The following is a 14,239-nucleotide window of genomic DNA, read 5'->3' on the forward strand; positions in this document are numbered from 1 at the left end:
TGGCACGCTCCGAAGGTCACGATGGTGTGGCCGCGCGCCCCCAGTCACACGACAGACCTTTAGCTGAGAGAGAGTATTACAGTGCCGCAAGAATAGCGGTAGATCGTGGTGACTGCATGTTTCATTTGTAAGAAAAAGAAACGTTTACAAGTGACATGGACTCGCCTGGCCTGTGTAGCTCGTTTTGCAGTAAATTATTTATCCAAGGATCAATTCCGGCCGTGTCTTGAAAGAAGTCGGGAAACCGGCTTTGCAACAAAGTTAGGTGGGTAGCTTGTTCCATACTCCCATAACCTGTAAAATAAAGAGCGGTGTCTTCTGCTCTGTTTTTTAAATGCACTCCCACAGCTTTCATTTGTGTTCCCTGCTTAATATTGTCAATGCCTTGGATGATTCTGAATACTTCCAATTCAATTCAATTTATGTGCCCTCCCACTGCCTGAGGCATGTTGTTTTCTTCATGCCACACACCTGTCACTTGGAAATACTCATTTAGTGCAGCCAATTCTCTTTCACAGTCCAGAATGTTCCTACTTCGTCTTTTACTGTGATAATACTCAAAGAACCTTTTATTACGTGTGATAGCCCACATTGCGATATTCTTCATTCGGCGTACACGAAGTCCTTCGATCCATTGAATGCCATAACTGAACGTGACAATGTCAGAACCTTGTTCTCCATCTGTGTGAACCCCGATGGAGGTTAAGATATGCACAACAGTCAGGCCATACTTCCCATGCTAGATACTAAGTCATAGGTAGTGCATCCAACACTCCTTTATCTGCAAAGGGATATGAGTAAATCATTTTCAGATGGGAGTTTCAGACAATTCTTGCATTTAAAGTGATCCGTTCTCTTCATCCTCACCATTCTCTTCTTCAGTGGATGATGAGATGTCTTCAAGATTACCAAAGGTAGCAGAATGGCAGCAGTGTTACTTACATAAGCTCTAACCACAGTGATCTAGGTTGAAATCATGTGCTGGTCCAAGATTTTCTCATATGTGCTCACACATGGGTTCTACAACATGGTGACCTTTGAATCATTTCCATGCAATGCTGACTCTAATGCCTGTGGTAAACTGGCACTCGAGGGCTGGATTCGCCAAAACCTGCTCTAGAATCTGACAAACTTTTTTACCAGTGGATCCCTCTAGTAAGAAAACCTAAGGGATCACAAGGGATCCCTATGGGCTCATAATCTGATTATCTCATTATTTGAGTTTAATTTGATCAGCTTCTTCAAGCTCTTCAGATGCTGGTGTGTTAAAGAGACCTAGAAGATCTGCAGACACACTGGCCTTCCAGAACCAGATTGGGGATCACTGTTTAAGACAGTGAAGAGAGGAAGTGCAGATTAGAAGGACACATCACAAAATAACATAGTAAAGTGATATGGCTATTCAGCAGCCATATCATCCTGCAACTCACAACTGGCAACCCCCTGAAGCTCAGCAGGTGTGAGCCTGGTCAGTGCCTGGATGGGAGACCACCTGGGAAAAACTAAGGTTGCTGCTGGAAGAGGTGTTAGTGGGGCCATCAGGGGGTGCTCACCCTGTGGTCCATGTGGGTCCTAATGCCCCAGTATAGTGACGGGGATACTATACTGTAAACAGGCGCCGTCCTTCGGATGAGATGTAAAACCGAGGTCCTGACTCTCTGTGGTCATTAAAAATCCCAGGGCGCTTCTCTAAAAGAGTAGGGGTGTAACCCCGGTGTCCTGGCCAAATTTCCCCATTGGCCCTTACCAATCATGGCCTCCTAATAATCCCCCTCTATGAATTGGCTACATTACTCTGCTCTCCTCCCCACCGATAGCTGATGTGTGGGGAGCGTTCTGGCGCACTATGGCTGCCGTTGCATCATCCAGGTGGGGCTGCACGTGGGTGGTTGTGGAGGGGAGTCCCCATTACCTGTAAAGCGCTTTGAGTGGAGTGTGCAGAAAAGCGCTATATAAGTGTAAGCAATTATTATTATTATTATTATTAAAGTCCAATGCCTTTAAGAATTTAAACCTATTGCACACTATAGCTGTAGATATATGTAGAATTTAGAAATGATTAAGAAAAAAATGTTTAAATCAAGAAGGTACACTTGTCTGCAATCAAAACATTTAAATACCCAATTCCAGCATCACACTAAAGAATGCATTAAAAGAGTTCATGTTTTAAAGTATGCATTATTTTTTCAGAATTCATGATGTCAAGAATTCATCATTCTTTTTCTATCTTCAACACTGCAGTGAGAATCTCAGCCAAATCTCTGTCATCCATAGATTTGCAACCAGTCTGGTTCTGTGCCACATTTTGTTTTGCCCGTCAAAATCCTCTGTTCACGTCAGACACGGGTCAGGCGTTCAGAAAATTCAGAAAACCCCAAAAAACAAACCCCCCCAAAATTTCCAATCTTTGTATCATTTATTCAGTTGTTAAAGTAAAAACCAGTTCCTTTCCTTAATCTTAAAACAGCCATTAAAGGATGTGCCAACATGAAACTTTGACATGAACAGACTCATCCGGTCCCTGCAGTGATCTCTCTGCAGGTAAAAAGTATCAGACGTTGCTCTGCTACACTGACGTTCCTTCAGCGGGGGGCACAGGCTTGTTGTCATCTGGTTTCATGGCCGGGAAAAGCAGCACTTCCTGCAAAAAAAAAACAGTGTCTGAGCGAGACGCTGCATAGTAGCTCTGAGTACTACAGGGTGCCCTGCTTGAAATGCATTGGATCACAGCCTTACAGTTCTGCTCCTTAAATAAATCGGACAGGAATACGCTAAACATCTCACTTTCCTTTGACAGAATGACAAAATTTAAGAAAGTCTTACTCTACACTGTATTTAGAATGCAAATTCATTAACTATACAGTCATGGTAGATCATTAACAAGAGCTGGGCAATGGTTTCAGTGCCCAGTGTGGCCAATACTGTTATACTCTTAAATAAGGTACTTTACCCTGATTACTCCAGTCCACCCAGCTACAAAATGGGACAGCTGCAATGCTAGCCCTGCAATGGGTTTCACATTCCACCGAACACTGCAGAATTCAGGATTAAATCTGGCCTTTATCTAGTACCAGCATTAAAATGAAAGCATGTGTAAAAAAAAACTTTGCATAGTGATCAGAGCTGTTGTTCAGCGTGGGCCAGTCGTGTACATTTGACTGACTACACAAGTTTTCAGATCTGCTTCTGTCAGGCTCACCACCTCACCTTGATGTTGTTGGAGTCCGTGAGGAACATGGCGAGCCGGTCGATGCCCATGCCCCAGCCCGCGGTGGGAGGCAGCCCATACTCCAGAGCCGTGCAGAACGTCTCGTCAATGAACATGGCCTCATCGTCGCCCTCTGCCTTTGCCTGGGGGGAAGTGCATGAACAATGACTTGGCATTCATTTATTCACTGAAATACACTACTGACATCTCGTTGGTTCTGGGAAACAAATACCAGAAGAAAACAAGGAACTGGCGGAAAAGGAGCTGTAACACTAATCTGTCAAGGGCTCTACTCCTTTTTTAACTTAGCAGCATGATGTAAATGTAACAAAAAATAACGATCATGCAAGCAATAACCTAAGGATACAACTTTGTCATTGAATAAATATCTTTCCATGTATATTCTAAGTGCTTCATCCAATTCAGGGCCGTGGGGGGGTGGAGCCTATCCCAGCAAAGGACAGGCGACAAGTGGGGTACACACTGGACAGGATGCGTCCATCGCCAGACAGAGCTGAATTGAACTCGGGGTCCCTGCACTGCAAGGCAACAATGCTAACACTAACAGCAACTCTTGAATAAATACACAGGAAGTAAGATTATATCCAACACCTTGGGGCTCTCTCAGTATAAAGGGTCACGACTCACCTTGGCTTGCTGTTCAAACAGCTCCCGCTGTCTTACTGGGTCATTTAACTCAGTGTAGGCATTACAGATCTCCTTCTTCATTACGAAGAGCTCAAATCGCTCCGTCAGCCCCTTCTGAGATCGGTGCCTGACAGCAAAGAGAAAGATATTGCCACGTGCCTGGGGGCTACAGTAGCTGTACTACTGTGGATTATAACAGCCACTGAGCGTTCTGTATCATTTAGCTAATACAGCAACCAGGGTCACACACAGAGCACACATCTGGCTTGCACGGGCCAGCAGCTCAGCAACTTTGCTACACAGGATTTGACTTCTGCAAGGTACCTTGAGTCATTATTACCGTTTTTCAGATCAGCAGAGCATAAACGTTTCACAGTCTCAAACAATAATAGAAATAAGAATAAGATCTGTTTCTGTCACTGGTTGTCTTCAAACTTGTGTTTCTCCGTAGGATTAAAACTCATGTTGGGGAAAAAAACAAAAAACAAAAAAAACGGCCATGAGAGTCCCGTCCCACCGAGGCTGGGTTCCTTGACAGAATAACTCACCATTTAGCCAGAGGGCTCATGATCTGAGGGTGGTCACAAATGAAGGTGGGGTTGATACAGGTCACTTCTAAGAAGTCTCCAACCAGCTGGGAAACAGTCCAGACTCAATGTCAGCAACAGGTATATAAAGCACCTTCCAGTTAAATTCACAATTTATGAGCAAAAAATATTATTTCCCCCGCCTCCCCCAACAGAGATGAACTTGTGAAATTACAAATATAACAAGATCAATGAGGAGATTGGGATAAAGTGAACTAATATGCCTCTCCTCATCACTACAGAGGGTATATTGTCAAAGAAGAGCAACGGTTATATAATATCACAAAGGCTATAAATATCTACCTTATCGAGGAGGCGGGCTGTAGTTCTGGGCGAAGGGCACTCCACTCCTTTCTGGATACACAGCTCATCTAAGAATTTACGGGTCTCTGTTGGGTGATGTAAAAATTTTAGTTTAACTTAGGTGAGATGGACCAGACATCTGACTACCATAAATCCTCACACCACAAATGATGCTTAAAGCTCTGGAAAGTGCTGTACAAAACAGCTGTCGACAGGCAATCTGTAAGATGCTAATATGATGGAAAAAAATTAGCATGAATAAATCCTTATGCGCCACTTTATTGGAGAGTCCTGATCCAGGGAACAGCAAGAGCAGGGGTAGCAGAAAAAGCAGCAGGGCGGTTGCTGTCCTTACCGTCACTGTCGAATGTGTCAGGAGAAGGGAATTTGACCCCCATCTGCTTCTCCAGATCATGCACCATGCTGACCCTTCTGAATGGGGGAGTGAAGTCAATCTCATAAGCCTGGCCTTCTGGACCGTCAGGGTGGTATGTGACTTTATACCCCCCAGTGATGTGCTTAACCATTCCTGAGGGAGAGACAGGGAGACACTGACCTTGAGCAGCCGAGCAACAACACTTTCATAGTTTCCCATTGAATTTAAAATGAGGTCTAAAAAAAAATCAAGAACTTTCCTCATGCTTCAAAAGCTGTAAGTTAATTGCCGTCTCACCTCCAATGCATGGAGAATGAAACAACTGTGTCAACCAAAATGTTTCTACACAAAAAGGCATTCTAAAAGCGTTTTTAACCCTTATCTGCAAGAAGACAGATCACTTCTAATATAGTTTCAAGCAACGCCCAGCTGGAGAACAAACCCTGCTTAGGGGCCTCCCATTTCACTAAATCACAATGTATTGTGAGCTACCAGTTCTGGCAACACCTCCTCTATCTGTTACCTGTTGAGTCACTAACCTGAGAGCAGCTTCTCTGTAATCTCCATCAGATCTTGGTAGTCTGCGTAGGCCATATAGAACTCACAGGTGGTGAACTCTGGATTATGCGTGAGGTCGATGCCCTCGTTTCTGAACTGCCTCCCAATCTCATACACCCGGTCCATCCCTCCGACCACAAGCATCTGCGGGGAAAACAGAATGAGATACTGGGGGGTGAGGACGGGTTTCAGGACAAACCGAAGAGGCCCATGTTGCACCGTTGGAGGTGGACACAATGTAGAAAAGGCAAGGCATGAGGAGCTGTTCCTTTAAAATGTTTTAAAAGGTATCTAAATTGTCCCATGTTTTAAGAATGTATGGTGAATGTGTAATATCTATAGATGGATGATATCTAAAACATACAGCAACCTTAATTCATTCTTTTCTGAATACTGACAGTTCCCAAGAGAAATCTGTTTGGGTCAGCACTGTTCCCAGGGCAAAGATAGGTTTCCTACACAAATTGAAATATTATAATAACAGGTTTAATGTTGCATGTACAGTATGCATGTGCTGAGCAGAAAGCATCTGGTTATTAGTCTCCCATGCCAGGGGCAGTCAGGCTGAGGACACCGACAGAAAGCACTACCTTGTGGTAGAGCTCAGGGGCGATCCGCATGTACAGGTTCATGTCCAGCTCGTTATGATAGGTGATGAAGGGCCGAGCCACAGCGCCCCCAGGGATCAGATTCATCATTGGCGTCTCGATCTGTCAGAAAGAGGCCTGTCAGCAACACATTTTCACATGCCTTCTCCTGATCATCACTATCACACATGCCTTAATTGTCAAAATACTTACAAATGCAGATTGTAGATTCTAGTCATTGAATCATTGGATCAGCTCAAGAAAGTAGGCCTTTCACCTTTTCCTGTATCGGATGCTGCATCATCCACTAACCACAGAAAGGTTGAATCAACCTAAAATGACTGCTTGCATCATCTTGCCAATTTTCTGAATTTTTTCTGCTCTCAGGTTTTCAGTGGCTTTCGCAATGCAACTTCTGCTTTTACTGTATTCTGAGAGGAAGTGAGCTGCGTGTTCTCCACAGTGGTCTGTAAAAGCAGTCGGCGTCGCCTGCTGGGAGCCCTCACCTCCAGGAAGCCCAGCTGGTCCAGGAAGCTGCGCAGGTAGGTGATGATCTTGGCACGCGTGATGAACTTCTGCCGCACAAAGTCATTCAGGATGAGATCTAGATAGCGCTGACGGTACCGAGTTTCCTTGGGGAAGAGGGACAACAAAATCAAAGGGGGCAAAAACACGGTCTTGAAACCACAACAATTCTCTCCAGTCACTGAAAGTGGACCCTCGCTGATTTAAGGCGCGATAATAGAAGACTACCACTTCTTTGTGTGAAGGTTAAGAAGGAATCTCAGTTCAAACCAAGTTTCAATGACAGAATTTTGCATACCACTCTTTCAAAAAGACTTGGAATTATAAAGTCGCAACAATCACCATCTGATGCACTGCAGAATATTAGCATAAAAACGTTCTGCATCCAAGATACAATAAACACTGAAAACTACAACACACACATTCGCACACACCCTCTATACCCTGACTCTTCTCTGCAATCACGATGTAAGAACATGAGGAGGCTTGACTGCTCTCTGTGCTACAGGGAATTTACTCCAGTGAGCAAGGCGCCTCACTCGAGCTCACCTTGTCCTTGAGGCCGAAGTGCAGGTGAGGCAGCATGTGCAGGCAGGGGGACAACAGCGTCATCTCGACGGGGATAATGCTCAGCTCCCCCTTCTTCGTCTTCCCTGGGTTGCCGCGCACCCCGATGATGTCGCCGCGCCGCAGCTTCGCGTTGATGTGTACAAACTCCTCCTCCGACTTATAGTTCCTGCCGGGAAGCAAAGCCGGGATGCAATGACTGACAACCCATGGGCGTTTGGGGAAAAAAAAAGCCCGAGATGCACACTGACCTCTGGTCTATTCTCTTATCTTACAACACCTCATTACTGCTTTCATTTTTTTTTTTAATGAAACAAAATGAGTTCAAATACGCTGTAGCACTGCGAACAGCCCAGGAGAACAGAAAGCGAACTCGGATGGACAGAGAGAGGTCCAAGCCTGCCTGTCAGTAAATTAGACAGAGAAACGTGTCTGGGGGGAGGAGAGCTCCTACCAGCTGCTGGGTGCCAAGATGACAAGCGAAGAGCAAAAAAAAGCAACAGTGTGAAAGCAAATATTAATAGGAACTGAGAATTTGCTTTGTCTAATTGGGAAGCAGAACAGCATGGGGTGATGCAATTAGTGGATACCACAAGAATCTCTGCTAGATCTGTGAATATGAAAAATGTAATTATGTAACAAAAACAGGTTATTTAGTATTCACATTGCTGGTATATTGACATTTATAATGCCACGTGATAATGTGACTTGACTTGTTTCAGCACGAGTCATGTTTAGATATCTGCACAAGATCCAGTAAGGAGAATGGGCCAATGGCCTCTTCTCATCTGTAGTTGTTCTTGTGTTTCAAAAATCACAGTGATTAAGCTACACAAAAAAAGAGAGGCTTTGGTTTTAATTTGAGACGATTCAGGAGCAGGGGTTAAAAAGATCAGAAAAGGGAAGGCTTGGTTATTTCTGTGTCAGGATGTAGATCCCACTTAACTGAACAGCCTAGGTGTCCAGGGTGCCACAAAGCCAAGAAGACATTTAGTGAAGATATCTGCTGTGTGATCAGTGTGACCTGCAGGCTGCACTGGTAGTCTCTCTGAAACAGGCGCCAATGCAGACATACCTAGAGTTTGCCATCACCTGCAGCTTCACCCCCTCTCCTCGCAGGTCGTAGAACAGCAGCTTGGCCCCTGACGCTCGCTTGGCATGGACACGCCCTGCACAACAAAGCCAGTCAACGCCACAGGCCTGCAGCTCGTCCACACTAGAGACACGCAGCTCCTGCAGGAGGACTTCCCTCCTGTACAGTTCGGAGGACAGTGAAAAAGAATGCCTTTACTGCAAGGCATGGTCTTTCCATAACTCAGGATTGGTATGACACTTTGACTTCCAGAGCATACAACAATTAAGATAAATATCAATTGTTTCTAAAACACTCAACCCAGCCCCCCCACATAAAATTGTTTTAAGGTGGACGGTGTCTTAAACGGTACTGTTGATCACAGCAAAAAATGCCACGATTCTAGTGACACCTTAAAAACAATAAATACAAGTAAACATGGAGCATTAAATACGCAGTCATGGACCTGCACTGCCTTATCAAAGACGTCTTCTTTACCAGATACATTGAGAACGACATCTGTCAGCTGGTCTCCAGGCTGCAGGTGTGAGTACTTCTCAATAAACTCGGTGAGAGACAGGTCCACATGGAACTTGTGAGGGTACGGGTCCTCTGGTCCGCCTTTCAGTGACTGGATGGCCTGAGTGCGGATCTTGAAGTATTGCTACAAAGAGAGGTAGGGTCCTTCACATGGAGCATGTCCACTGCACAGGCTGAGCAAGCAAACTGTAATCATATTCTAAAAAAAGATCTAATGCCTGCAGTGAATCATGATGGCAATAACAGGTAAAGAACAAGGGCAAAGGCCTACTGTAACTCCACTAAGGTATTGCTTTCATGTTAGAAGTGCTCTGCAATAACAAAGTGTAAAATACCCTTACACTGTATTCACCTGAGCGTGGGTTGTACATACTGCATGTTATGCTCATCATAACTATAATAAGTCTCCTGTCAACTTTAGGACAGTTCACAAAAACAGCCTTTTCCTGCCAGAAATCGTGCCAATTCAGGCATTTTGTAAAAACATTGTTATCAGGCAAACTAACTCTGATGTTGCCAGTGTGAAAGGAAAAGATGCTCTTCAGCTCACATTAGGATCGAGCGTCTCCTCCTCAGAGCCATACAGGTTCTGATCTTTCTTCTCTCCTGACTCCTTCTTCTGCTCTGTTTGTTCTCTGGCCTTGAGATCCTTCTCTGCTGCCTTCTTCTCCGCCTTGAGTCGCCTCTTCAGTTCACTAAGGAGACAACAAGGACACGTCAGTGTACAGGTGAAGCAGCACTGCACTGAAAGCAGAGTAAAAGCCCACATTATTATCAAACCTGTATGAAAAGCCAGAGAGATGTATTTAATGGCTGTGAACAGAAGCCTGGAGATACAAACCTTCAAAGAAACCGTCATTTATTATAAAGGTACATCAATTACATGGACAAATGTGGTTAACCTAAAAAAAAAATTCAAAGAAATGAAATCATCTAGACACTTTCAGAACCGATTCACAGGTGTCCAGTATAGAATGTTACACTATTGATTTTCAAAAACATTTTAAGAATTAAGACAAACCAAGCCTCAGCATCCACTTGTGCATTAGTTTTCTTACACTTTCAGAAGAGCACAATTAAATAGTTTCAGATAGAAACAAAATCAGATAACAGGGGGAAAGTACTTCATAAAACCAGTAACAACTGTGTCTGTCACAGGAAGAAAACTACAATTCCCACTTCTTAACAGCTGTGAGGACTAAATTAAAGCATGAAGAGTTTTGGGGATAGTTTGTCTAGCTTGGCATGAATATGTGAAGGACTTTGTTTCAGTCCACCATTAGCCTCTCTTGAGGATGAGAAAAGGTTGGTTGTTTTTCTCAAAATTAAAGGAAAAGCCACCAACCTTTTGTCACCTCGACATCGATTTCCCTGGAAGAATGAAGGGAAGGCAGCTGTGCTGGGGTGAGCAAATTTTGCCCTCTGACCCCTGACCCCAAAGGCTCGGAACACCTGCTGCCTAGCAGCTCTGACCATGGAAAGCATGGTGAACACAGAGTGTTACTCCAGCTACAGCACAGACCTGGAGAGACAGACACACAAAGGCACACGCTACAATTCAAGAGTGTGTCTCTAGCGCACTGAACCCAACACTGAGAAGCCACAGGATGTTCACTCGCCAAACTAATACATTTTCTTAACAGGGTCATGTTGACAAGCTTTAATCAACAAAACGTTAATTGTGAGTGACAGTAAGGGACCAATATGTGCTATGGAACTCTGAGACTAACGGTGATCCGCTGTTAACTGAATCCTCTTGGTGCGTATGTAAAAATAAACTTTGCTGAGCTTTGCGGGGACACCATCTGTGAGAACAGTAAATAAATATCAAAGTTATTTACAGTTGATTGCTAGAGCTCATCTATTTAACCCATCATGTCCTCCAGCTTGCCATGCTTGCAAGTATTTTCCTTGATCAATTCTATTGCTTGCTTGCTTAAAAACAAATGTTCCTGTATAAAACGTTATTATGTTCCGAGGGATTTGGATATACATTTTCACATGTCAGTAGATTACAGCTTGAATTATAGCCGCTCATTAAGTTTTATTTCTTAACATTTGCTCAAAAGACACAGTAAATGTAGTCTCCTCCACATGCGTAAGTCAATGTGAATAAAACTATTTCGTCATCCCTTCGCAATGCTTAATGGGATAAGGCGTTTACGTTGCGCCAGGCTTACATCTGAAACAGAACGTAACAAGAAGTGAAAACTACAAATCCCACAAAGGCACACTGCCTCGCCAACGAATGCCTTTACTCGGTTTCCCATCATGCAGTCTGAGGCCTTACTTGACTCAATCAAGTCGAGTTGCGACTAATATAGCCTCACCGGCCGGGCAGAAAAAATATTTGGGGGAAATCAGAAAAAAACAACCCTAATGCACTATGTAAAATTAAAAAAAAAACAATTTTCTCAGACCATTATTAAACATGCAGGTATTATAAGGGTCAAATGTCTAATTGCTTACCTTTTGCTGATTTTATTCTCTCCATCAGCTACCACCGCGTCCGCCATCTTCTCTCAGATCGCCTGCTGAAAGGGCAGCTTCCGGGCTGAGGCGCTGAGCGAGGCGGGTTGTTTTTGAGAAAGGACCGCCCCGTTACTGGTGTGTCCTCAAGTACCGTAAAGAAGTTAGCAAAAACACCATAGGACACAATTACCCCTCCAGGCCTGGTTGGTTACCGTTTTATCAAACAAATCTGACTTTGCATAAAAGCCAGAACTACAACTCTTGACAACTGATAGCTACGAAACTAAAAACAACAACATTGTTTTTGGTGGACGACGACTGATAACGTATTTTAACAGACTCGAATTTACAAAGTGCTGTTATTTTAAATAGCTAGGATGATTTAAAACCTTCTGTTAGATTTGTTTTGCTAACAATTTAGTTTTTGTAAGTACTACTCATGTGTAATACTAATTCATCTTAATAAACCGTATTGCTAAATGTTGCAGCAAACATAAATATTGTACGTATCTGAAGAAGTGGTTTTAATTATATAAATTTGATAAAAACAATAAAAGCGTTAGCAGGAATGTTGGTGCGTACTGTACTTGACTTGAAAGTAATCACAGTATGACACACATTTGTGTACCAGCAGCCATATCACCCTGCAACTCACAACTGGCAACCCACTGAAGTTAAGCAGGTGTGAGCCTGGGCAGTACTTAGATGGGAGACTTCCTGGGAAAAACTAAGATCACTGCTGGAAGAGGTGTTAGTGGGTGGGGGTCACTCAATCTGTGGTCTATGTGGGTCCTAATGCCCCAGTATAGTGGTGGCATATAATAAGCCAATTTAATATGCAATAATTGAGCTTTTCCTATGAATTCTGAAGCTCTACAATGTATTCCAACTTAATAGCCTTGGAGGAGGAGGAAGAAGAAACAGAAATAAAAATATTTAAGTGAGGAAACATTATTTTAATTATGGAGATGACATCCTGAAGAGAATGAGCAAAATTATTCCATCGGGACTTTAAAGTTTATGAAAACTGTTTATATGTTAATTGTTGGAATAAAACAGTTATGGCATATCACAAATATCTAAAGTGTTTGAGCAGAAGCATAGTCGGAAGTAGACTGCATGTCCCTCATAAGCATCAACTCCATGAACCTTTGAAGTTCCTCCTTTTCAATTTACCGTCTGTCAGTTATTCATTTTTTGCTGGCATTGTACGGAAGAAAAACATGAAAAACCATGTTTTTTTCCATTGTTTTTATAACATCATTCTTTTGAGTTCCAGAATAAATCAATATACAATAAGCATCTATATTTTAAAAAAAGTCTTTTTTGCAAACATTTTGTGAAGTCATATAATATTGTTCAAGAAAGGCAAGACATGCATGTACTAGGTGATGTGACAAGCAAGAATTATTGGAAGGAAAGACTAAAATGAAAGAACGAAATGAATATGACTTAACACATGAAGATACAACTATTTCAGAACAAGCACCTGGTTCATGGGTCCTTTGCTGGTCTTACTAAAATAATACATTTCCTGCGGTTTTAAAATGCAAGGTCTTTTTACAGAAGTCCTCAAAATGATGTACCATTGAAGGAGCTGTAAAAAAATAAGGGTTATTGTTTTAAGTTACCTGTGTTTTATTTTTAAAGACTGGAATCCTATCGAACTTCTTCCATCTCAACAACCTTTCTTTTGCTGTAAGTCACCTGTCCCTTGGTTTTTCTTTTATTTATTGAATAGACAACCCTTGCGTAGTGAGTACCTGAAGCGAGGACTTCCAGAAATTAATTTGTCCCCCCCAGTAATGTTGGCAGCCCCTGAGTTCTTAGAAAATCTTTTCTGAAGATAAAGCATGTCTGGTTCAAATACTTTGACTGAAAGATCGGACTTTTCTGTTACAAATCACAATTAAATTGCTTTTTCAGAAACTGCTTCCACACCACTGCAGAGATGACTGCTTTCAGTTTACAGTGAAATTATTTTCTGCTCGCAATGTGTGTTGATATTTTTTTATATGTATGAGAATACACTGGATTTTTAGAAATCTACTTCAGTTCACTTAATTGTATAACAGAATTGCATATTATTTGGTAGTGCGTTTTTACTATCAGATATAGCTATAATATTAATTCGGAATCAGTTATATTTTCAAAACCTGTAAATCACACATTTGGAAAAATACAGATTTTAAGTGAACCGGAAGTAGACGTTGCCGGTTACTTGATCCTCACATTAACACGCCTTCTTAAACTAAAGATCAGAGTAATATTTAAATATTTATTCGGACAATAATTTCTGATATATTTCTGTTCTAAAATTCTTGAAGATTTTACGTAATTCATTTTAATAGCCAAAAGTAATCAACGATATAACCAAAATAAACACGATTGTTACTACTAAAACAGACCAACAGATGGCGTATACTGCAGCGTATTATGGCTAGATTTAAAATGTCCTGTCTTCATGCCCTGCTTCGTGAGAAGGTACTGCTGTTCAGGATATATACATATAGAAGGCGGAAGGCTACTCCGTACTTTGTAATTGTAAACAGGTAAACCTCAACAGATTGTTTTAAAAACCCAAGAAGAATTTACAAATTATTTTAGTAGTAATTTCAAAGCAAATGCAATTACTTAGGTCAGTTTAACACATGGTATAAAAAGCTATGAATTAATATGATCATAAGTCCTCAATTGTCTTCTACCTCATGTCCAAACCAATTCGTACGCTTCTGTGTTCTTGTATTCAAGAATGAAAAGCAAGTTAAAATTCCAACTAATGGCTTACAACTTTTG

The 14,239-nt window shown here is 42.2% G+C and overlaps 1 protein-coding gene across 2 annotated transcripts; it reads right to left on the bottom strand.

Moving 5' to 3' along the window:
* Nucleotides 1-2,397: 2,397 nt before the first annotated feature.
* On the bottom strand, nt 2,398-11,549 carry kars1 (lysyl-tRNA synthetase 1). Of its 2 annotated transcripts, XM_015367931.2 has the most exons (15): nt 11,441-11,540; nt 10,317-10,493; nt 9,522-9,666; nt 8,930-9,095; nt 8,435-8,528; nt 7,342-7,528; nt 6,774-6,899; nt 6,271-6,390; nt 5,662-5,824; nt 5,102-5,275; nt 4,747-4,832; nt 4,405-4,490; nt 3,857-3,983; nt 3,208-3,351; nt 2,398-2,641 (listed from the first exon to the last, which is right to left on the bottom strand). In XM_015367931.2, exons 2-15 carry the CDS (start codon nt 10,454-10,456, stop codon nt 2,567-2,569), a joined length of 1,833 nt encoding a protein of 610 aa, XP_015223417.1. In that variant the 5' UTR covers nt 10,457-10,493; nt 11,441-11,540; the 3' UTR covers nt 2,398-2,566. The 2 variants fall into 2 exon arrangements, with proteins under 2 accessions (XP_015223417.1, XP_006641263.1); XM_006641200.3 differs by lacking the exon at nt 10,317-10,493 and having other exon boundaries at nt 11,441-11,549.
* Between the last annotated feature and the right edge of the window lie 2,690 nt (nt 11,550-14,239).

The sequence above is a fragment of the Lepisosteus oculatus genome, chromosome 20 (assembly GCF_040954835.1).
Source record: "Lepisosteus oculatus isolate fLepOcu1 chromosome 20, fLepOcu1.hap2, whole genome shotgun sequence".
Lineage (NCBI taxonomy): Eukaryota > Metazoa > Chordata > Actinopteri > Semionotiformes > Lepisosteidae > Lepisosteus > Lepisosteus oculatus.